The sequence below is a fragment of the Pomacea canaliculata genome, linkage group LG10 (assembly GCF_003073045.1).
Source record: "Pomacea canaliculata isolate SZHN2017 linkage group LG10, ASM307304v1, whole genome shotgun sequence".
Lineage (NCBI taxonomy): Eukaryota > Metazoa > Mollusca > Gastropoda > Architaenioglossa > Ampullariidae > Pomacea > Pomacea canaliculata.
Genome location: NC_037599.1, coordinates 14,796,572 through 14,822,241, shown reverse-complemented (window position 1 = coordinate 14,822,241; position 25,670 = coordinate 14,796,572). Strand labels below are relative to the sequence as shown.

Sequence of the window (25,670 nt, the reverse complement as noted above, 5' to 3'; positions counted from 1 at the left end):
TCTGTCACGTGGCTGTCACCCGGCCAGCGACCCCCCCCCACATTGCCAGCCTCCACTCTCCCTGTGTGTGTGCTAGATTCCATCCCACCTAACTGCGATGTCCCACACTACCGTACAGTATAATAATCGAGCACTGCGTGGAATTTCACAACTTGTGCCTTTTAACAATCACAAAAAGTGGCATAGTAGCGAGAGTAGGGGTGGCATAGTAAATTTTTTTTTAACATTGAATTTATAGTCGGGACCGAGCAAAAGTGGCATAATACCGAGAGTAGCATAGTAGTGGGGTGGCATAGTAGGGAGATTCGACTGTATTAGTAATATGACATTTTAAATGTAATGTTACTGGTTTGAGAAATCTAATGTATATTCAACAATAAAGTAATATATATATTCATCTAAAAATCTGTCGTGAAACAATACAGTGTAGATTCATTGCATAAAGTGGAAGTACTCAAACTGTAAAAATTCTCTGTCAGTTAAAACATGGCGCAAGGCCGTGTCAGAGGTGTGACATGGGTTATTTCCCCATACACATTGCAGCAAAATGCGCCTCTGCCCAAACGTTGGAAATGCTCATCCAAGAGTGTAAGTGCCACTTTATAATTCTCAGCTTTAGTAGTTCAATGTTTTCGCTATCCCTTTCTTTGTATTTTTGGCTGGGATCTATTAATTAACGACTTCATTGTTTTTTGTACTTATGAACTTTAAGAGAGAGAAGTGTGTGTGTGTGTGTGAGAGAGAGATAGTTCATACTACGTAAAGGCTTCTCGACGTTCCAGAAAGTGATTTCCTTACTAACAAAGAACCCCCTGACACAAAAATTATATATATATAGTTTTAGTATGTACAAATGTACACGTACAAATAAATAGATTTGGCAATGTACTAATGATTTTTTTATTTGTGTGTGTGTGTGCTTGTGTGCTTGTGTGCTCTATGCAAATGAACAAGCCGATCCTTTAACACCTTTCATTTGCCAAACATGCTTAAAGCCATGGCGGTACAAACAACACAAAGATGCGAATCCTTATCTTACTTTTGGTTGTATAGGTTTAGTAGCATAATATAGGCTTTATGGAGTACAATGAGTGCGAAACCAGTGAAACCTTTGTACTTATAAAAATGTTGATAAGTATCCGGACTTGGATGAGAAAGTAGAAACACTGATTTAACCGCGTAGTTTTCTTTGCTTATATTCATCTGTTTGTTGTTCCTTTTAATATTACTACTTGTCGTGCTGCAGCATATTTTAAGTGATGTTTCGCTGGTGTTTTTTCATTGTTTGCTTAACTCAGCAATGAAGAAGGGTTACGATAGGGCAACGGTAATGGGTTTCAAGGATAAAGAGAATAATATGCCACTACATGCTGCTGTTAACGGAGGAAACCTAAAAGTAAGTCAACATTTCAATAAATCTAAATAGTGTTTCCACATGTATCTTGCTTGGCTTGTTCTTGCCCGATGTTTGTTTCCTCTGTCATTATCTTGGTCCCGGATCTCATTCGTTCACTTTGATATAGACAGTAAATAGCACTTTACAAGTCTTTGGTCCACAAAAGGAAAAGTGAAGACGATAACGAGTAAAAATAGCGCTCTATTTTTAATACTATAAATGTAGCTCTTTAAAGCTTTCAAATGTCATGTGGTGATATGTGTGCATTACGCGTGATTTTATGTGCTGGCCATTAATTGATGTTTGTTCAATACTCACCAAATGTGGCAGGAATATTTATTCGATTAACGGAGGACCGCAAGCTATGTTTGATAGTTGTCACTGAGCATGCTTATTTTTTAGGTTTTTTTCTATTTTAAGATGTAGCTGCTGAAAAGAATTAAGCTATACATTTTACAATTTGAAAGCATGTATTACATGTACTGAAGCCAGTTTTGAATGCATTTTTTACCTGAGTGACATAATGCGTTATTTTTTTTTTTGAAATGTGACCAAATAACTATGGACTGCAGATCACTCTGTTGCACTTGTGAATAAGTTAAAGTATTACTGCAAAATATGGCAGTGCACTGTGTATTTTTTAATTGACTTTGATTTGCTTCCAATGGAGTCTTTTCTAAAAACAAAACTGCACCTTTTGAACAAAACGAATTTAAACATTACGAAATAAAAGAAATCTTTCACATTTTCTTGCACTTCATTCTGAGTCAAAACAGCGTCAGCACATTTAATACGTATCGATCTTATAGTTCACCAGTATTTTGGAATTATGCAAAATAATATCAGGTAACATATCAGATTATTATTTTAATTTTTCTGGAAGAAAATACAAAAGTCCTAAAAACATTTTTTTTTATTCTTACCCGATCTCCTAAACACCATTACTTAAGACATAGCAACACCCTTCAAGGAATCTTGTTCCCAACTGTCTCATTTTAAATATCTGCCGCTTCTTTATTAATAAGAGAAATAGATGCAGTCGCATTTGAAAAAACTTGATGACCAAGTGGCTGCCTAGTTGTAGAAAATATGATTTGAATAATTATGTGTTTTATTCACAGGCAGTGGAGGTATGTCTCAAGGCTGGCGCCCTAGTGGACTGTCAGCAGGTTAGTCGATCGAGTTCATATCTAAAATATACTTAAAAGTGGCACGAAACATTTCCGAATTCTTTATCAAAGATTTTTGGCCTAGGCTGCACATACAAATGGTTGCATAAACATTCTCAATTCACAAGAATTTGCCAAGAGAAGAAATGGTCAAAAAGTACAACTCAGTATGATTCTTGCGTGGGTTGTGGTGCGACTGGTTGTATCAGTGAGTACGCAAATGCTTTTTAAGATTTGTCATTTTTAAAATATCCCTTGATGACAAAAGGACAGCTAGTAGATATAGGTCCATGACGAATGCCTTCTGAACATGAAGCGAGAACATGACACTTTGCAGCCTATGCTACACCACTTCCATTGACTACGCTGCTCTTTACATGTTATATAATGTATTTACATCATCATTATTAATTACTTAGTATGTGCGCAGTCTTAAACACTAACGTCATGTATCGTTCTTGCCATTATTCCCTTTTACACTTAATGTTAAAAATATATGATGTCAGCTTTTGACATTAGCCGTCCGTGACAGGATGACAAGACCACGCCGCTTCATCTAGCCGCAGCTCAGGGCAATTTAGACATGATTACTCTCATGTTTGAGCTCCAGACTGCTAACTTCAGCTCAGCCTTGGGAGCAGTCGACGCCATGAAGATGACACCCTTACATCGGGCTGCACTTTTCAACCACGTGCAAGTTGTTGAATTTCTCATCCGAAATGTTAGTGAAGATATTGTGTGCATTCAGTGTCTCTTCAGCTGGCTCTAGTAAATCTTTCCTATAGTTTTGGTGAACAAAACACTTTCTCGCTTTAATCTAAATAAATGTTTACAATCGTCGAGTTTATTGTCGGAACATTACATTATTTCGCTCTACCGATTTATTTACGTAAGAAGCTAAATATAATATTAAAAATTTATAAATTTAAGCTCTATAACCAGATATATATGTAACTCAGAAAAAGTTTACCGATGGAAGCAATCTCTCCAAACGATGATGGTAATGGTGAGGTCGCACTGACAACGACGACGATAAGGATAATGATGATGAGCATAGCAATAAAAAAAAAACGGTTGCGATTGATGTCCTTTTTCTGATCTCAGCATGTAAATATTTATGGACAGGGCGCTGAAATCGACAGTGTTGACAACACATCAAGTACTCCTCTACTGCTGGCTGCCTCGAAAGGTTCATGGGATTCTGTGCTGTGTTTAATCCAACACGGCGCGGACATCTATTCACATGACCAGAATTCGCGCAATTTCCTTCATCTTGCTATACGTTTTGGGGGAAAACTGCATGAATTTGGCTGCTCTTTTGTGGAGGTCAACACATACCATTTATTTTTTTCTCTGTGTTTGTACTCTGTTAACAAAATGTCAGTTCGTATTATTCCACGACCCTTCCATTACAATTGTTCCTCCTTCAAAAACTTTGTGGTACACGTGTGCTACAAATGTTCTTGGAGTTACTGATCACTTATCACATTAAAACTCGATCAACAGATTAAAAACACACTTAGTTTTTAATGCTTAGACCTTTTATAGTCTCAACAATTCACCAGTATTGTCGTTATATGAGAGGTTTAAGTTTACTTCTTTTTAAAAATTAATTTGCTACTTTTGTTAAAATGGGACAACACATTTCCATAAAGAAAAACATTTTTTTTTTCACTTCTATAAAATTCCTCGATATAAGCGCTGCTCAAACACGTAGCTATATACATTTGTACAATATGTATAAACTATAAAGCATGAAACCCCAAGTACATGCTTATTCAAAAGCGTGTACATCTCTCTCTATATATATATATGATACACAACACAGTTATCGTGATTCATGTTGGCTAATATCTTGATATAATTAAATATATAATAGACATAAAATTAAAGTAGAAAGTATAAACAGTAGCATATAGAGAGCATACCTAGGTGCAATATTAATAGTAAGTATACTAAAATCCAGAATTAACGCCACGTTCTAATTGCCAGAGTATTAAGAATCTGTTGAACGAGAAGGACAAGTTTGGCTGCACGCCGCTGCACTACGCCTCAAAAGAAGGTCACCTTCCAGCCCTAGATGACCTCATCAGGTTTGGTGCTGCCCTCAGCCCAAAGAATAATGACAAGCAATCACCATTCCATTTTGCTGCTAGGTATGAATTATCGAGTCGACGTTTATTTTTGTGAACAGGACTTTAAAACACAAGTTGATTCAGAAGATATTTTGTTGGATAGCGTTAGTGAACCTTATCCTAATATCTGTAGAGAGTAAACTGGATTTGTTTATATGAAAGGAGGGGTGTTGATGCCATATTGCTCACTCTAAACACACTTTATAAACATTTGGAAAAGCCCAAGACGCATGTTAGACTAGTTTTCACAGATTTTTAGCTCTGCATTTAATACAGGGCAACCATACCTTCTAGTTTTTAGACTGATTTCTGATTTTCATCTTGCATATTAACGGGTTTTGAGGATAGTGGATTTTTTTTTTACTTGCAGACAGCAGAGGGTTTATGTAAATAGTCATCATTCTGATATTGTTGTTACAAGCACCAGGTCCCAACAAGGCTGTTGTTTATCATGTACACTGACAACTGCAGAAGTACGGAGGAGAATAGTTACCTCATTAAGTTCTCTGATGATACAGCATTAATGACTCTTTTGCAGGAATAAAAGAAAGATCATGGGAATGCCTTAACAAATCTTATACAGTGGTGCGACGAGAACTTTCTGGAGTTAAATGTAGATAAAACAAAAGAAAGACTTTGGGAGAATCAAAGATGGTTCTGTTGCTCCTAATGTGATACATAGAAAATTTGTTGAAACCTTGAGGTACCTAGGCACTGTTTTTGACTGCCAGCTCAAATCGAATATAAACACCGAACATACTTTTAAACGTGGCCAACAAAGTATGTGCTTTTTGCATAAGTTAAATAGATTTTTAGTTAGCAAAGCAATCTTAGGCCATTTCTACCAGTCGTTTATTGAGAGTCTTCTATCTTTTTCATTTGTATGCTGGTTCCGCAGTCTGTCCATGACAGGAATAGTCTGAACAGTATTGTCCACATCTTTTTTTAAGATAATTGGTATCAAGCAGAGGGATTTAGCTTCTTTCTGTGATCAACAAATAGTCAGGAAAGCGTACCGCATTTTGTCAATACCTGAACATGTACTAAGGGGAGAATTTCTGTTATTAAGCTCTTTTGATCCGGAGGCAATCCTCGTATACCACTCATAATTAGGACACGTCTTTGAGTTGAGGTTCTTGTACTGCCGGCTCCCATTCCAGAAGCGCCCGGTCTTTCTTGTTTTTGGTTTTCGTTTATGCTTGCATTTAATGTCACACGAGATATCGTGTTATATCTTATTATTACATAATAATAACATTGGCAGACACACAATTTCATGAAAAGATTAATAAATATGTTTTGTATTTGTATATAATGATTAGTGCTAGTGTGTATTCATAGGCAGAAAACACAAGAGTTGAACTGTAAAAGCAGCAAAGAAAAGAGCTCATAGGCCCTTTTCCCAGCTGGGTGTAATTCTGCTTTCTTGGTAGATACGGCAGATACAATACCTGTCGGAGATTGCTTGAAAGTCATCAGGGTCCCAGTATTATCAATGAGACAGATGCCGATGGGCTGACTGGCCTTCACATTGCAGCTAAGAATGGCCACACCAAGATACTTCATCTGCTGCTTCAGAAAGGGGCCGTCATTAACAGGTACAACAGACTTAATTTTTAGCCGTTTGTTACGTTCAAATGATTTTTTTCATAAGAGTTTCTACGTTAAAAAAGAAGAGTGTGAGATAACTGTCATTTAGTTTCTTAGAAAAGAGAACCGCAAGAACCAGGCCTAAAGATTAACCGGAAGTATGTGTGCGATACCGCTATTTATAGGTGTCATCATACGCAATTTATGAACCATATATGTATCTACAAACATGTCTACCCGATCTGTACAGCAAAAAGCTAAAATGCACCGTGTCATTTAGCAGGAGAACGGTTTGTATTATTTCACAAAATGTTCTGGTGAGTCACGAATAAGGCCAAATCTTGAAGTAGCAGTGTAGTAGTAGCATGAAACACATAATCACTTAGTGTTTGAGTTTTTGTAACAGCTGCTTCCTTATCTTTTTGCCTGAAAAATAGCACACTCGATTTTTCTATTTAGTAGTTTATATGTAAACTATGCACCATTTCTCGAGACTTTGAGGATATTCCTCAAGGCTTCTTCTCTAGAGTAATGTCAGTTGCATTTTAAATAGAATTTAAATATGTAGTGGTGGATATTACCATAAAGCTCTAGCAGAGGCTGGGAAGGATATTAGAGATGCAATTAATCGTCCGAAATGAGGAGTAGCTGGTTCAATGCCCGATTAGCGCAGCAAACTTCCCCCAGTCAACCCAGCTGATAGGATTGGGTACCTGACACCTTAGAGGGTTGGGAAAAGTAAGGGAGCGAGGAAGATGAGATGGGCCTCGACGACCTAAAAAGGTTGTGGGATGACTTTCACCCTTCTTCGATTAAAGTGTGCGTCACTAACATCAAGAATTGTTTCGATACAAAAGATTTGAATTGCCAAAGTGTGTTTGTGAGTGTGTGTGTGTGAGAGAGAGAGGGTAAGAGAGGAAGGGAAAGCATGAAAGAATACTTTATCTCTATTTTTTAATAAAATTTAATACTCTTTAATAAAATGTCACTACACGAAGAAAGTAAAACGAGGTACATAATGAGAAATATCTATCAGTTTTGCAAGTAATAATCTCGACTTTTGACAGAGACAACGACGACAACACACCTTTGCATTACGCTGCAGCACAGGGATGGACGCGATGTATGCGTATCCTGCACGATGTCAACACCAACTTAATCGACGTCCCCAACCAACATGGTGTGAGTGTATTGGTCAACATAGACGTGTGACATTCCTATTGCTTGTTTAAAATCAAACCAGTTTCATATTATCATATACTATTTTGCTCGCTGGGTTTTTTAAAAATTAAAAGTGTTGCTAATGTAATAGTCTTGCTAATATATTATACTGCGTATGCTCGTACTCGTCACACCTACATATCACATGTCACGGATCAGTCCGTGCCTCCTTGTTTTGAAGTTGCTTCGCTGCTGGTAAATAACATGTATCGAAGAGTGTCAGCGAGAAAAGGGAGATGACTAGCGAAAGGAGATAAGAAGCAGACGGCATTGGGGGACATGAGAGAGGAGGTTGTGTGTGTGTTTTAAGATAGAAGGGTAGATGCCAGTAATAATATCTTGCCTAGCCAAGGTTTATTGTTCTGTGTGTACGGGCTATTGTGTTAGAGCCCTCCTGATCGAGGATTAGATCTAGATAAACTCAAATCCTTATTGGGTATGAATGTCTTTCGAATGTTATTGTATGGTGAGGAAATAAAAAGGAAAGGTAATTCTGACACCGTTGCCCCAGGCAATGAACGAATGCGAGGACGTTGGAGGTGAGTCTTCCAACGCACTGCCCCTAGCCCACTGGCACTGCTGCTCCTCCGGTTGCCCCAGGCAACGGACAACAGCCGTGGTGGCGATCTCAGGCGACAGTTGTCCGGCACCGGCTCCAGATCAGGGATATACAGGCACAGTAGTCACTACCCCCGGCGGTTGCCCCAGGCAACGGGTGACAGAGTTGGTGTTGCCGGTTCTGACGGTGTATTCCCTTTACTATCCACTTTCGCTTATCGTTGCCCATTTATAATTATCTACCTCGCTTCGGCCCTGTTGTTCTGCCTTTGAACCAGGCTGGGTCACGACACCGATTCGATATCACCTCCTCCACGATTGCATTCAAGTGATGATTTCAGTTATCAATCACTCCTTGTCGACTGGTGCTATGCTTTTATTGTTTAAGTATACTGTCGGCACCCTCTCCCAATCTAAAACACAGCCCGGACCGAAATAACCTCATCGTCCACAGGTGTAATATTCTATACGTTGTTTTCTGTTCAGGATACTGCCCTTCATTTAGCAGCAAAGAATGGTCGAGTGTCTGCCGTCAAGATGCTTCTGACACTCGGATCGGCTGTGAAGAAAAATAAAGAGGAAAAATCTTTCTTTGACTACGTCATTGAATCAAAAGAAAGCGAGGTTGCTACATCAGTTGTTCAACACGAAAGGTTACTTTTATTGGTTATAACTTTGGTAATGCAGTTAAAAAGAATGTTGTTCGAAAAAGTAGCGTAGTAAGAGGGAAGTAACAAAGAAATATATTATCAATGAAAATTATCAAACAGTGTAATCGCTTGCATTGTGAAAATACCATAGAATTCAAGCTTGTTCCCAGTATGTGAAGGCTTGTTAGAAGGCCTAACAGAAGAGCAGGAGCACAGTTGAACAAATATTCAACTGTCGCATACTAATAGAAAAACATCTACAACACTAGATTAATCTCTACTACAATTTCTCTTACCTCAAAAAGGCATGTGACAGAATCTGTCACGAGGTGTCGGAGTATGTAATCAGCAAATCAACACCGAAGCTCAGCTTTTTCAACTCATCCATATTTTTTCTTTTGCTTGCTTGTGCTTCATACTTCAATACAGGGAGGTGTATTTATGGCAAGACTATGTTAATACAAAAGTATCGCTAAATTTCCTTAAATTCTAATATAGCTCAATTTTTAATTGCTGATGTGTCTTTTTTTTAGTAAACATTTAGGGTTCGAGCATATTTTCTTCTGAAGCAGTTTACTTGAGAGATCATGGTCTTTCAATAAAGTAAACTTTTCTCTCGTTTTCACAAATATATTTTATCCCGCTTGTATGTGTATAATGCCATTAGAAATAGTCTTGTAACATTAACAGGCTTAGACCAAGAAAACATTCGCATTTGAAAGATGATAGATGAAAAGAAAAATGCATTAAATAGTTAACGATTCCCGTCACTGAATCAATGAAATGAATCTTTGTTACTAGGTGGGAAGAAATTCTGTTGGCTGGTTCCAGTCAGTATGGGTGTCTCTTCCTCGGACTGATTGAACATATGCCGTCGACCTGCGTGGTACAGGAGATTGTCTTTCTTAATCGCAAGTTTTTTGTGAAGCTTCTGCAAAATTTAATATTTTATTCATATCATTGATATTTGGTTAAATAAAACTGCTTAACTGATATGATACAGATGATGTGAGGAAGCCTATACTTTATGTTATAGTATTTTATATTGTTGTGTTGTCCAAGAAACAACATTTTAAAGTAATGTGATACCATTTTTTCCTAGCTTGTCTTGGACAGATGCCAGACATTCTCTGAACATGATAAACGAAGTCCTGATTACTATGTAAGTATCTATTTATGTGTGTTTTAGTAGCCCACACAGCTATTCAAAACTAGTTTAGCACAGCTGTTATGTCAAGTAGTGGATGGGTTTTTGTGTACAAGATCAGTGAGTGTTTGCACTGCGGACATAAAGTAATAAAACAGTGAAAGTGATGAGCACTTTATAAATGGTTTTACACTGGATGTGACTCTAGCAGTCGTCTGCAAAGAAGAGCATCAATACAAAATTTTAATAATAGCTTTGCGTCCTATGAGGCGGCGAAGATCGAAGATACTGTCATAAGTGCGGAATTTCATGTAGATACATTTTGACATCTTTCTTTGCTGAAGAGTGTCGTTGCAAGGACGTCATTTTCTTTGAAACCATTATCGATAGGGAAGTTGTTAGGCTGGTCACTGCTGTGTTTCATGTGGCTCTGCTGACTGTCATGAAATTTACCTGAGCGTTAGATAAGGTCGTCCTTCGACGGTCCCTACTGTTTCCAAGACTTTAATCATACCTATAAAGATGCCATAAAGTTATGTTCGTCTTTCTCCACTTCTCTTGGATCTGCCAAACAACGACCATATCCACTGTTCCTTCAAGGCTATCCGCTTTCCTTCTTACACAAAGACGTGTAAACCTATGAGGCCAGACGATATCCGTGTCTCTTTGTTTGGTCCATAGCTCCATATACAGGAGCTCCTTGTCAACCTTTTATTACGGCTTTCTGGTTCTGAACTAGTCTTCCACTTGATTAGTTGTCATTTCGCTTGTAATCTATAATAAAAAGAACCATTGGAAAGGGTTAATCTTTACTTTTTAAAAAATTAAATTCGCATATCTTATAAAGATAGTTTGGTAATAATGTGATATTAATACAGAAGAGAAAGAGCAAGAGAGGGAGAGAAAAAGAGTAAGAGACTTAATGAGAAAATGAGCAAAGGAAAAGGAAATTTCTAGAGTTCGTACTTCTTTTGTCTACGGAAATGCCAAAGGCTGTGTTTGGTCAGAGAGTGGTAGAAATATGTAAACATCTCTGGTCCAAAAGAAAGGGTTATTAAGAGGCATTGAAAACACAGAGGACGAACCAGCAGTCAAATTTTTAAAACAAATATTTTACTATTTCGCTGCAGTAAGCCACGCATGTCATTGAAAAAGAAATTACAGAAGTGACATAATTAAGGCAATGGGTTACATTTGTAGGTATTATGTGAAACTAATTTTTCGTCCTTTTGGAAAATTGATCATGTTGTTTATAAGTGAGCAATAAATCATCAAAAATATCTTTGCATGGAAACTTTTGTTGCTAAATATGTACTGAAACATGTTTTTCAAAAATGCCTGCTGTTATGGTTACGGGAACTTTCGTTGATCTTCTATAGGTCTTTATTTCCTGCAATGTGCGCACATTTTGCACTATTGCATATTAAAGTAAACACAAGAGTGGGGTGCCGCCGAGAGCCAGCACGGGCCCCGGGTCAAAGGACTTTGCGGGCCCCTTGAAAGTAAATTATTTGCCATTATATAATAATAATATGTTTATAGTTCGACGGATGGTCGGTAGAGATTATCTCCTTACCCAGATGTTGCTTGGGCGAAGAGCAAAAGAAGTTGAGAGACTGGAAAGAAAGATAATGACCTGCCGACCGATGTGTTAATCCACGGCGATGCTGGTACATCGGTGGACGGAAGTCTTCTGATCGTCCCGGTGTCACCTTTTTTTGGTTACGGTTGTTGGAGTCCCGGTGGCATTAACTTTCCTCTCTACCTCCTACCCGCACATCCACCCACCGCGCGGATACCGTCTCTACTTAAAAATTAAATTATCTTTCTCATAGTAACCTCCTTTTTTCATCCTCCTCCCGATATCGTTGTTTGTTTGGTGATGGAGAAACTGGAAGAGAAAGTCTTACTGTGTCGTTAAGAAAAAAAAAAAGCACCTTTGACACCTCTCGCTTAGAGGCTGCAGCGACAGGGGCGGGCCCCCATTCTCTCGGTTCACTGAGTGACACACAAATTCAAGTCTCTAGTGTAATACTTGGGTGTTCCTTCCTCGATGTGGAGGGGGTTCTGCCTTGGTCAGTGGATTTGTTTCCTTCTTTTCCTTTTGTCTTTTACAGGAAGAAGGAAACAAATCCACTGACCGAGGCCGGGCCCCGTTCACAGCTGTGGGCCCAGGTATAGCGGACCCCCCTGTCCCCCCCCCCCCCCCACACACACCTTTCGTCAAACCTGATAATACACCTCTATTCTGGATGGGTACGAGATTGCATTTGTGGAATTTTACAGATATATAAAATTATAATCGATCCTTCTCATTTAAATAAGATATCAAGGTTTTTAATACCCTAACAATCGAATTCTAAATAGACATATTGTGTCAACAAATTTAAAAACACTGCGAAGGCAGAATGTCTTTTTAACAAAATGCGTTCCTTGACTAAACAAATGAATGACGTCCTCCCATTTTCCTCAGTAAATTACAATTTTATTTTAGTGGCTGATTTCAAAGTAATTGCATCATGTTTTCTTTTTTAGTATGCTGACCTGGTTGTGATAATTTGAAATGTAGATGTTATGAAGTATTATACGTTATTTAAGAAAGGTGAGTATGCAGAACTCCGGTGGGGTAATTACTATTCCCAAAAGAATAATTTGAGGAATAATATTGTTATTACCGATATCAGAATATTCGCTTTCAGGACGATTTTGTTGTTGTGGTGGTGTGCGCGCGCACACACAGAATATTTGCTTTGAATTAAGAATTATTTTCTGGAACACGAATTTAATATACACCGTATTATCTAGTTTTGTATCCCTGTAAATATTTTTGTTGTTGTTTTCTTATCTTGTACCAGATTGAGTACAATTTCAAGTTCATAGGAGGTTCTACAAAGCACTCAGAACAAATGAAGATCAACGGAAATGCCAAACCAATGTGGTCGTTAAATGTGAGTATACTTCTTTCTCTATGCTCAAACCTTTCAACCCTCTTCGAAATCGCCATTTACTTTATCGAACCGTCATTATTTCTACAATGAGCATCGTCTTCGTCGTTGTCAGCATTCTTATCAGAAGGAGAAGACTGCTCTGCGAAAATGATGGGAAAGGTTTGTTTAGTTATAACGGGGGTTTGCAACTGTCCCCCACAAACATCAAACCTATTTTCATTCATTATTTGATCTCATAAGGTATTACACTGGTCTACATTTGTATCTATAATTTAATATTTCATTGCATTGTTAGGCCCTATGTATAAAAACCAGCAAAACAAAAGAATTATTTTGCAGGCTATGGTCCGCCATGGACGTGTAGACTGCCTCTCGCATCCTGTTTGCGCTAGTCTCCTCAAACTCAAATGGTAATTTACTAGACTTATCCAAATTTTAATCATCACTCGTGGAAACAATACTACGTGTTGTATTTGACATGATATCATTTGTCTGTCTCTAAGTTCCCAGTTTACTATCTTCGTGCATTCTACATCGTTGTAATTGTCGACGTCAATAATTATAAATATCTGTAATGTGCACGCTAAATCACTCATTGCTCATAACAAACTGCAGTTTTTAAAACTCAAATAAAACCAATTGCAAATCAAATAACGTATGAATATAAACAAATAACGATTACTCCACAATATCTACACCTTGCAATCGAGTCATTGATTTTGCCAAAGAAACATCTCCCTCTTGGAATTCCGTGCACTCGGGTTACTTCGTCGAGTGCTCGGAAACCAGCAAAATTCCTTGCCTTCAACGACGAATTACAATTGAATAAGCCCGATGTGGCTTGAATGTCTGATATTTTTAGGTTCTTACTTCAACACTTAAACGAATTCCACAAGTTTGTATTTAAAGAATCCCTTGAACAAAATTCTGCTAAAATTCTAGCTCTAATCCACCTCGTGTTCCGTTCTTTTGCCATCTACTACATACATGCATTTAGCCGGCCTTGGAATCCACAAAAGACTCTGCTTTTTCCCAAATAAAAGTATGTTTTCTCTGGTGCGTTGTTACATTCCACGGATCTTCATGTATATGCTACGCTGTGTCACAAATACGGACGACACAAAAATCTCTTTCGCTCTATTGATACACGTTCATTTCATTCACACGACGGTGACACATGTACATCACGCTAGCATTCGTGTGGACTGACACGCTTACACAGATAAATAAATCGAAAGACATAGATTTATTTACATTATGTAGACATATAACAACAATTTTTATTTTAACCTAGCCTACTAAAACGTAGCACCTAACTCCCTCGAGTGCTGAGTGAAGCTGAACCGCTTACCAGCGGGACCAAAACACCTTGCGGAAAAATGGTACTGTTCGCATACTCAGGGTGATCAAAACTAAAGTCCTTTCGCAGCAACCAAGCCCTTGGAGGGGGTGAAAAAGGGAAAATAGTTACCTTGCTGCAACTAAGCCATTGGACCCAACAATCTCTACGGATGTCTTTCGCTATAATATTTTAAGTGTCATCTCGATTACGACTACCTTACATACACGACTTTCGACCGACATTTTGTGCTCTAGTACATTTTTGCAGAAGTCGTGTGCTAAAAAGTATGAAGTGCTTTTGAAAATAGTCCACTTTTTTGGTCTTATATTAAGATTTTCTGCATAGATAATGTAAACTAAATTAATTACATTTTAAAAGAGAATGATTTTGTGGGGTCACCGTTCATTTCGACCATATGGCTCCAGTCATCCTTTCCTTTGGAAGCTGTCCATGTTCTGTATTTGTATCAAGAACGGAAAGCATGCTCCATCACGTGACCCCGCGTTATATAAATCGCGCATTTATTATTAGTAGTAGTAGTGAAACAAATAAAAAAATTGTCATTGAATCCACATTCCGTAGTATATCCTTCCTATTTAAAAAAACAAACAAAATTTACTTGAATGGGTAATAAGCTATCTACAGTACAGGTTTTAAACCGACGTAGGCTTAAAATTTTGCAGTAACGTGAGATCTGCAGTTTGGTCGATTTGCGTGATTTTACACGTTTTTCATGTAGTGCTGCATAGTTTTCTCTCTTGATCATTTTATATATCATAATAACGCTAATTGTTTCTGCCTTTTCGTCATGTAAAATTTTTTCCTATTTGAAAATAAAACTTTGCTTCAGGAACACATATGGACTCTGGGCATTTCTGCTTATACTGGGGTTGTACTCCATCTTTCTTGCCTGCCTCACCTACTTCGTCGTAACCAGCGACTCTCTCTATTACAAGACAGACAATAGTACAATATTGTCTGACAACGAGAACCATGGTTATGACGTTAGTAGATCTCCATGTAATTATTTCTGTCTGCAATAGATAAAATTAAACCCATTACATTAGCGAACAACATTACATTTTTTCCTTGAAAACAGTGGCAGTAGCCTAAGTAGTAGACCTTGACCGTTTCGTGTGTGCCAGTAGAAGGGGCATAGTGTTTCACTTAGCTGGATGGTTAACGCCTACCTTTCACCTAAAATGCTTATACAAAATTAACAGGCGATGGTCATCCTGCCTCCCACTAACGGCGTACCTTTTACTAAGCAGAATCACAACTATTATTTTGGAAGACAGTAACATGCATAAAAACTAGCCAAGCTCTAAGTGAGAGAATTCTCAATACTGAATGTAACTTTATGATGTAATCTCTTATTTTCTGAAATAAACATAAAATTATAATTCGGATGGTTGTGAAAATGTTAAAAAAAATATGAAATTTATTGTTTCGATAAAATATTCTTTGTGACACTTTTGTATTTCTTTATTTCAGCCAAAGCCTGCGCACAATCTATGTTTGTGGATCGTGGCAGTCTATTGCATGCTTGGGATAATCAAGGAAATGGTCCAAATGATAACACAGGTATATGCAAATCTTCCGCTGCTTTTATCATTTTCTTCTAGCTCTTCCTCAACGCGCGTGACCATCGGCTTCGAGAGAGAGTAAAGCTCGCGAGGAAGGGCCTTTATCTTTCGTCGTCTGCTACGCGCTCTCTTTTTGTGTGTGTGCGCGCGCGCGTCCACTCCATTAAGAGAAAGTACAGAAAAATGTCTGACATGGGACATTATGCTAGAGTCTCTCCTGTGTCACGTTGACGAAGTCAATGACATTAAAGGTGTCAACTGTCAAATTTATTTGTGTGTCTATCCTGAACACTTTGTCTTAATGTGTTTTTATTTTTTTAATGTGGAATCGTTATTAGTGCAATACAAATTTAATAATCCACAAGAGCAATTACAGGTAGTGCTGCTACTCTAGCAGTATGCTGATAAATGCATAAATGTGCGTGGGGGGTGGGGTGGGGGTGGGGAGAACTTTTTCACTGTAGTCAACACACACACACAGAGCAATAGTAGATTCAGATGGTGCACCGCCTAAGGTCATCTCAAGCTAACACAGCATCACAACCAGGATGAACTGGACTCTTCTCTCCTTCCTCTCTTTTGATGACTTTTCACATGGACGAGGTAAGTCTCGAGGTAAGATTGAAGTGCCAACGTGGAGGGTAGCCGGAGACGGGAAGAGTGCAAAAAGATGTACTGTACATATAAAGACGATAAGCCATGAATCCATGTAGATAACAGCTATGTTTTCCGCTCGTGATGGACGGAGAAGGATATGATCCAGTAGCCAGAAGAGATGAACTTGTCACGTAGCCAATTTCAGGATGAAAAAAAAATGTCAAGCTCAAGGATGGAGTCAGCAAGTAGATCAGCCTTAGTGATGGGATTCACCTGCCCTCATAGAGACGGTATCGAAATCCCCCGAGATGTTTATATGAAACTCTTGTAATCGCCCCTCCAAACCACCTCTGCGACTTCTTCTCTTGGGTGCACAATGATAATGATGATAGCAAGTCTTTGATAGATCCACGGATACACAGGAAGAGATGGCGGAGAAAGGGATAGAAGCAGTAACTTGGGAATATATCCCGAGATACAACTCAACAAACATTTTCACCTGTGCAAACAGATAAGTCAAATCCATAACCACATTTATTAAATTTAACAGTTATGACTAATTTATTCATGTGCACAACTCTCCCATTACTGGAGCCTTGATAACTTGACCACATTCCAAGCTGACATAAACGATTTGACTACAGACTCGAAGGCTTGAAACTTTGAAACAGAAGGGAATATGCTCAAAAATTTCCTTTATTGTAGGGGTCTTTCAATGAATATGCTACTTGTATACAACGTAAGATGTCTCTGTTCTATTTGTTTCCTCTAATGTTTACAACTGAGCGCCACTTTTTATATCTATCACCAGAAAACCCGATATTTTGCTGACAAACAGAATTTATTTGAATGGATTCTGTACATGACGTCACTTGTGTTTACTGCACCATTTCTTCTCGGCTGTTCGTACCACTGGCAATGGGAAGCTGGCTCTCTGGCCGTCTTTTTTGCCTGGTTCAACTTCCTTGTTGTTCTCCAAAGGTTTGGTTAGCTCTCAAATAATCTCTTGAAAATTTTTTAATATCAAAGGATGTCAATATTATAATGCATATAAAGGATAAATACATAAAAAAACTTTACTAAAATAAAATGATAGATCGAAAGTTGGCAACAAAATCATAGCTGGCCCCATACTAATACTATTATAAATCTGAAATATATAAGAAGCTCTAACAGTAATTCAACGTAACACATTTGCAAGCACATTAAAATTTCAGTGCTGTATATTTTTCTTTCAGATTGGATTTCTTTGGTATCTACGTGGTGATGTTTCTTGAAATCTTAAGCACCCTACTGCAAGCGCTCTGTGTTTTTTCCGTGCTGTTCGTTGCTTTTGGATTGTCTTTCTTCATACTTTTGTCACACGAGGTAAAAAACACACACAAATTCGAAGAAATACTGAGTAAAATAAATTATTAAAACATTTGTAACAAAATTCCCTAAGCATTGCATGTGATATGTGGGTTAATCTCAGAATTCATATTCCAAGTTTCAAGTCCAAAGTTTAATAGTTTTATTCAAAACCCCAGTGTATATTTCAAATTTCACACACACGCAATACACATTTTTAAAAAGTACAGAATATCTAAAGAACTATGTATAAATATATAGAAGAGAGTAAACACAGATAAATAAGTAATTGAATATCCTCTACCTCGATAATTTAGTTTTTATTCAGCCTTTGTGCTGTGAGTTCAGTAGTTATGTTTTACGGTTTTTATCAGGTTCTATACCACTTCTATTTTAGCGCTACCAAGCAGATGTGAAACTTGTATAAGGCCGTTTTTAAAATCTTTCTCTTTCACATTTTTTTGCAGTCTAAATAAGCATTGTTATATAGTCGCTCACATCTTGGTACATAATTATATTACTCCTTTGTACAGAGAGATTATTATTTTTGTTATAAACTTAATAAAATATATTTTTTGGCTCACGGTAGAAAAATATATTTTCACAACATTATTATTATAATTAATCTTTAGAGGTAAGTTAAGTAATTATAAATTATATCAGGTCTTTTACATCTCTAGTCAAAACGATGTGGTTTACATTTTTTTGGTTAGCAGCCTTTCAGAACATTTAGAGGTACATGGTACATACTGCAATAATGAGACAGAGACACATGCTTTCTGTGTTTTTTTCAAATTCTCAACTAACTTCAGTGTAATAAAATAATAAGAACATTTGAAATAAAACACCATTTGCTATCGTGGCTTCCTTAGCTCAAGATTGTAAGCCATGAAATTTCTAAACTCTTTAAATCCTTTTAATACATGGGAAAACCATAGGTGACAAAATTTAAAATGTGCCTGCCAAATGAGCTAGAACAAATTTGACTATCAGTTCTTCATATTGACAGATAACTTTGTGAATACGTGTTTTGCACAGTAACTAAAACTGTCATTTCTATTATTTATAATAAGTTTTTCATACAATAAACATTTGATTTGTTATGATCCATCTACAGTGTTCCCTCGTTTATCGCGGGGGATAGATTCCAAGACCAGCCGCGATAAACGAATTTCCGCGAATTAGGGACATACATGTACATGCAATAATAATATATACATGTAAAGCAATATCATGTTAGTGTAAAGTAATATATTAATCATGGTATGAATACAGTACAATAACACTTAAGTGTAAAAAAATTATACAACACAAAGAAACCCCAAAAACTGATGCGAACTGGCTGCGAGATGGGAGATACCAATCATGGTTCGTCGCTTACGCATATCAATGGATTTCTCATACACAATTATTTCTTTCTTCTGACTATTCACAACATTACTATGATATTTTAATAGAAATACTAATATAGCTAAAGTTGTCGTCTTTTTCCTGTTGAAATATCTATGGTATTTTGTAGAACGATCATTCCTAGCGTGGAAGTATCGATCGATACTTTACTCAAAAAAACCGCGAAGTAGTGAATCCGCGATATATGAACCGCGAAGTAGCGAGAGAACTCTGTATTACATAAAATACATTTCTTTTTAGAAGGAAGTTTTTATATTAACCAGAGTACATAAAAAGTTGAAAGCTGACTATTCCAAGATAAGACACTAACTTCCAGAACCATACTGTCTTTAGAGATAAAACAGCTTCTAATCCAGTATGAACAATACAGCCCTTTTTTGTTTTGTGCTGAAAATGTTTTATGTCGATGATGACGGCTATGGCGACAATGATAATAACAATAAGGTGCTATAGTTGTTCTTGACATTATCACCATGATCATCATCATCAACAAGAAGTTTAGTCTCTCTCTCTCTCACACACACACACACAGAAAAGGAATCATATCAGCATCGAGTTTCAAGCTCATATTCAAATCATATCCATTTTTTTAAAAGATATATTCAGATACACAGATGCTCCAGGTGTCACAAATAAGTGCGATCCCCTAACGTCATAAAAACTTCAAGAAAGTCCTCTGTATTCCTCCAGCTTTCCATAATATAAAAATAAGCGTAATGCAGTTTAAATTACTTTTAATTCAAAAGATCTCATCTTGCAGTCGACGCGTGCTTACTCATCGCCCCTCCTGTCGGTGATGAGAACAGCGATGATGATGCTAGAAATTGACTATATGGCCTCCTTCAATGAGCCATATACAGATGGTGATGATTCTACCCTGCATTATGGAGTCGTGACTATGCTGATGGTCGTAATTTTTGTCATTCTTATGCCTATTCTGCTGATAAATCTATTGGTAAGGTACTTCTCTTTTTTGCTATGTTAAATTTAATACAAATCACTTCATTCTTAGTATTATACAGTCACTTAAGAATGGAAATTAGCTTCAATTTTATATGTGTGTGGTGAGAGAGATAAAGGTGGCTGTGAACGCGCGGAGTACAAGCTTCGTAGTACAAGGTCAATTTAAGCAAAGCGCAATGGCTTCATTAAAGACGTGCACTTACGGGGTGGGGGGTGGGGATTGTGTTTCACGCCGTGTCAGCAGCTAAGGCTATATTACGGCAAGCAGCCAGCCCTGTAAACAGATGTCACGTGCAGAGAAAGAACAGCGTGCCCGAGACGAGAAATGAACTCTGGGCAGCCAACCTTCACTGTATTGGTGACAGGCGCTAACCGTTGCGCCACCGGACCGCTCGTGCACTTACGGGCAAACGAATTAATAATACCAGTAATAATGTACAAAATTACTTGGAACCTGCTGATTTCTTCAAATTTTCTGCAGAATAACCGTTTGGGTTCATTAAAAAGAAGCAAAAAAAAACTGTTGTGAGCTCTGTTTGCCCCTCACCATTAAAAAGATGCTATGATAATGTGAACGAATAATACTGTATATTGTTTGTGATCAAAAGAAGTGCATTACATTCTAAGCAGCAGCCTAAGCAGTCACATGGGATTGATTTGTTAACTTGTTTCAACAGATTGGCTTAGCTGTGGGAGACATCGAGTCTGTGCAGAGAGACGCCCGACTGAAACGCTTGGCGGGACAGGTCAGAAGATAGTAAATCCATTTTTGTTAAGCAAAAATTGGTCGAAGCTGGTCTTTGGGAATTTTACAGTACTATTCAAATGTACTTGTGTTTATCTTTTTCCATTTTACCTCTTTTCAAGTAATATGAGAACATGTTTAAAATGTCTATATCTTAGCACGGGAAAATAAAATAAGTGATCTAGAAAATTAGGGTCTAATTGATGTTAAAGGTTTCAAATATTAAAATCTAGGTCAGATTAATAATAAATTATATTTTTTGAAGTTTATTAAGCTCATTAGGTATTTATATATTTGGCAGGTGGCGCTACATTCCGACATGGAAAGTAAAATGCCATTATGGCTACTGTCTCAGTTTGACCAACCTGTCTACAAGTTCTTTCCTAACAGATGTCGAACAAGAATGGCAAATGTGAGCTTCTGTGATCTGTTTCAAAATTATTGCTTTATTAACGAAAGCAAGAGTTTTTTTTTCTCATTTGAATTCTGTCAAGAATTTATAAAAAAAATTAGTTAATCATATACAATATAAAGATAATACAATATATAAAATAAATATCTTTTGAGATGTAATCACTAAAACAATCGAAAAAGAACCATGGTGTGGCTGGGTTTTTTTCTACACCTCCTCTAAGTGGAGTGAATGGCTTACCTTCTGTGCACTTTCGTTTACCATGTCGACTTGGTTGTGTAGTTATGGTCGCGTGTGTCGGGATCAGACTTGGAGGATCAAGCGGAATCTGCAAATGACGGGATCACCAAAGAAATCGCAGAGGAACTCCACAAACAAAAAAAAAAGTGAGTAGGATATTATATTGAAGTAATGTTTATTACCTGCAGTTTTTTAAATTACTGAAACGAATTATCTTTTGTTTCATTTACATTTTTTACATTTTCTCTTCTGGAGCGTTGTCAAGGAATAGTCAAATGTGAACTTAGTCTCAAAAGTGCGTTCCTGATTTATCAGAAATGTAAAGACTGGAAGAAAGAAAGGTCTTTCCCCTGCTGCGCTCTAGAAAAGGTGAGTGTCTTCTACTTAGACCAGGAATGATGATAGTATAGCCTTGACGACAAAGGCCAGCACGAACAAAAAATGATGGAACTCAATCAAAAGAAAAAAAAAATGTTCGGCTATTGCTAAATGCAGTGATATAATGTTTAGAGGTACCGAAGTGTTGACCACTAGAAATAGAGTCCGCAAAATATACAGGAGTGGCAAGGTGAGGGGACTCGCACACTTCGTGGGAATCGCAGACATATTTTGTGGATACACCAAAGGGAAAACTACTCTGATACAGAAGAGAAGATTTATAAACATGAACATGGTACAACTTTCCCATTCTGGAAAACTGGGACTGTCATCAACTATGCGTTCATCTCGGACATCTCTTCCACATTAATATTAATGTTATATCCTGGTCTTGACCAAATTCACATGATGTAAACATAGAGGATGAAAAATTATACGACTAGCCAGGAAACATCACTTTGAAAGACATTCCAATTGTAGGTTCTTTCAACTCAGAGATGAATGACCAAGAAAAGGTTTTCCTGATCCTTTTTTGGAAGCAAATTTGCTATGAGCGCTTCATGGCAATATTTGTCATTCATCACTTTAAAACAAAAATGAACATTTCGAGTACCGCTTGTTTGTTTTTTTTGTCTTGACGCTTTTTTCATTACAATTTTTACATACTGGTATTAAATTATTCGATTTACTTTGGTGCAAACGTAAAAGATGTAGTTGTTGACTAGAGGCTTCATGTTAAGCTGCCCATCCATCTAAGACATTTCTCGCTAACACGAAACGGTCTTGAAAATAGTATGAACTTCATTTGTTCGTTTTAAAGTCTTTCGGGGTACCCAGAATCCCCAAGCGCATCTTTTTACTATAATTGTTTCGCTGATATCAGTGAACATAGCAGTACTAGACACGGTACTAGTCTTAGAACGGGCAAAATAACTTTACGTGACAAAACCTCTCCCGCGGATTTCCAGTGTCGCGATATGATTGGCCATGACGTCACTACAAGATTACTAGCGGTTAATATAGAATATAGACCAGCTCCGACAACAGAAGTAAGTTCAACAACAAAAAGAGACGGAAAAAGATTGGCAGGAATGTCAACAAGTAGGCACACGTTCAAAGATTGATAAACACACCACACTACGCACGTTGGCTCCATCTAGACTAGACCTGGGCAAAGGCCGGCCACCGGGCCGGATCCGGCCCGCCTCCTGTCTCTGACCGGCCAGCCCGATGGCCCGCCCGCCAGTATATATACTACATATACAGTACAGTCAAATCTCTCTACTATGCCACTCTCGGTATTATGCCACTTTTGCTCGGTCCCGACTATAAATTCAATGTTAAAAAAAAATTTACTATGCCACCCCTACTCTCGCTACTATGCCACTTTTTTGTGATTGTTAAAAGGCACAAGTTGTGAAATTCCGCGCAGTGCTCGATTATTATACTCTATGGTAGTGTAGGACATGGCAGTTAGGTGGATGAAACCTAGCACGCACACAGGGAGGGTGGAGGGTGGCGATGGGGGTAGGTCGCTGGCCGGGTGACAGTCACGTGACAGAGGGAGAGCGGGAGGGGGTCGACTAGCGACAGGATGCAGGTGTGCGGATGTGGTTGGGAGGGGTGGAGGATGAAGAGGTGAGGGGGAGAATGAGAGGAGACAGCTAGCGCCAGCCGACTATTCTTGAGAGCTTTGAACTGACGGGTAACTTGAGCAAATAAAGCCGTTTTTACGAACCCTCCGTATTATGCCACTCTCGCTACTATGCCACTTTTGCTCGGTCCCGGTAGGTGGCATAGTAGGGAGATTTGACTGTATTGGGTAAAACTCAGTTAACTATATTAGTCCGGCCCTCTAAAACCATCCCAATTTCTCATGCGGCCCCTTGGGAAAATTAATTGCCCACCCCTGATCTAGACCAATATCTGTTTTACCTCAATTTCATTTTTGCAGATTACGAGATGTCTCTGCATCGCTTGATAAAAGCAACCATCTTTTACGTCTGATAGTGCAGAAGATGGAAATTCATACAGAGGACGAGGTTTGGGACGAGGGTCAGTCTCTGACATGTAGAACAACTTGAAAACAAAATATAGGTTGCTCATCGAGCGCGAAGTTTATTCGAGTATTCTTCGTAGCCAAGTTAATGACGACAGATTTAATCGAAGGCAAAACTGACAATAAAAAAGAAAGAGAATTACACCATAATAAGCTGAATATCTTGCAAATTTTATTTACTCTTTAAACGTCTGTTAAGGAAGTAAAATGGCACGCGCTCGATAACGTACAACATACACACGCTACCACACACATTCTCTTTTTTATCCATTCCATGAGCCAGTGAAGGTTTACGTTCCACTGAATAATAAGAGCCATTTTGAAGCAAATAGGGAAAGTCATTTATAATGGGAAAGGGACTCTGGGCATGATTGTGAGACCCACAACTCAAGTGACTCGGACTATGATTGTTCATAATCCTTAACAAGATTGCAAAAGTCATGAAAAAACTAATAAATGTGAGCAATATGAAATTGACACTGTAGATAGGTTTGTTTGTTTTTGTTTTGTTGTTGTTGTTGGGTTGTTTTTTTTTGGGGGGGGGGGGGTATGGGGGTTTTACATCAAACCAGCAACTCTGGCTATATCACAGAAACCAATACCAGTACCAATCTTCTGTCGTGGGCAGAACCCGTGAAGAACACATGGTTCTTTTTGTTACGCACTGCTTTTAGGCCCTTGGTCACCCAAGGTTTGTTGTTAGGATAAACATAAACTGCTTTGATGGACTAGTGCAATCTACACTTTTTTACTCCTAACGTTTACTCCTGTGTGTTAAATGTCTGTATGAGAATGTATGCCTGCCCTTGTGAGCGAAGATAAATTTCTGTCCTGGGTCTCCTGGACAGACAATAAAGTCTGTTTTGATTTTGATTTGATTTGAAAAGCAGCAGGACCTGCAAACAGGTGCCACAATAGTTTGTTTGAGATAATTAAGAGTAGAAGTAATAAGCTGTGCTACAAACCCTATTGTATTAGAAACTGTTAGGTTTATGTTGTATGCATGTTACATTTACTGTTCTGCTTTGGTTATATGCAGACAATGTATACTTTACTTATCTGTTCAAGTTTTATATAATCCTAAAAGAAAAGCCACAATTCATTGTACATTTATATCAAAATTGAAAGATTATAGAATTAATAGCAATTTCTGAAATGTACAAATACAAATACATTAGCAACATTAATTTATACTGTACATGCTTTCACACTTGCAGTCAAAAACATAAAAAAGTATTCAGAAATATGTACCCAGCTATTGTTTATTGTCACAGTCTGGGCCATCTAAAGCCTCTATATGGATTTCCTGAACTTGGAAATTCTCTCCTTATTCTCATCACAGTGCATGAAGGTAGTGTTACTCTGATGCTTTGACCAAGAATGCCATAGCACCATCTCATAAGCTATCTATAAGCTGTGTATCAAAATTTTCTGCAATACAAGTTTAGTATCCTGTTGTTGGGAATGTTGATAAAACTTTCTGTAAATTGTCTCTGCTGCAAACATCAAGGACAATAAGCACTGTACATTTCACATTACAATGCGTTAAAACCTGTTTGATATTGGAATGCAGTTACAAAGAAATTTATAAATTATTCCTCATAGGTGTCTAAAAGACATGAAAAAAAGAAAACCTTATGGCCATCATAAGAAATTGTGTCAGCTACTGTCACTGGAAATGTAATGGCTTCGACTCTTACCCTATTTAGCAAGAGAGATAGGTGGTGCAGAGTTTAATGTTGTATAGACGATTTTGTGATTGGTAATTGTGGCC

At 37.8% G+C, this 25,670-nt stretch overlaps 1 protein-coding gene across 1 annotated transcript in view; it reads left to right on the top strand.

Annotated features, from left to right (window-relative positions):
• Positions 1-24,629, top strand: part of LOC112574430 (transient receptor potential cation channel subfamily A member 1-like) — a 30,892-nt gene extending 6,263 nt beyond the window's left edge. The window contains exons 6-27 of the mRNA XM_025255502.1: positions 480-588; positions 1,299-1,396; positions 2,518-2,565; positions 3,098-3,286; positions 3,691-3,891; positions 4,558-4,721; positions 6,134-6,298; positions 7,358-7,472; positions 8,556-8,722; positions 9,521-9,605; positions 9,822-9,881; positions 12,722-12,814; positions 13,154-13,224; positions 15,007-15,160; positions 15,651-15,740; positions 17,151-17,320; positions 17,578-17,707; positions 19,860-20,054; positions 20,740-20,808; positions 21,109-21,219; positions 21,502-21,605; positions 23,792-24,629. Coding sequence (XP_025111287.1) covers positions 480-588; positions 1,299-1,396; positions 2,518-2,565; positions 3,098-3,286; positions 3,691-3,891; positions 4,558-4,721; positions 6,134-6,298; positions 7,358-7,472; positions 8,556-8,722; positions 9,521-9,605; positions 9,822-9,881; positions 12,722-12,814; positions 13,154-13,224; positions 15,007-15,160; positions 15,651-15,740; positions 17,151-17,320; positions 17,578-17,707; positions 19,860-20,054; positions 20,740-20,808; positions 21,109-21,219; positions 21,502-21,605; positions 23,792-23,921 — 2,718 coding nt within the window. The 3' untranslated portion in view covers positions 23,922-24,629. The remainder of the gene's footprint in view (positions 1-479; positions 589-1,298; positions 1,397-2,517; positions 2,566-3,097; positions 3,287-3,690; positions 3,892-4,557; positions 4,722-6,133; positions 6,299-7,357; positions 7,473-8,555; positions 8,723-9,520; positions 9,606-9,821; positions 9,882-12,721; positions 12,815-13,153; positions 13,225-15,006; positions 15,161-15,650; positions 15,741-17,150; positions 17,321-17,577; positions 17,708-19,859; positions 20,055-20,739; positions 20,809-21,108; positions 21,220-21,501; positions 21,606-23,791) is intronic.
• Positions 24,630-25,670: the final 1,041 nt, after the last annotated feature.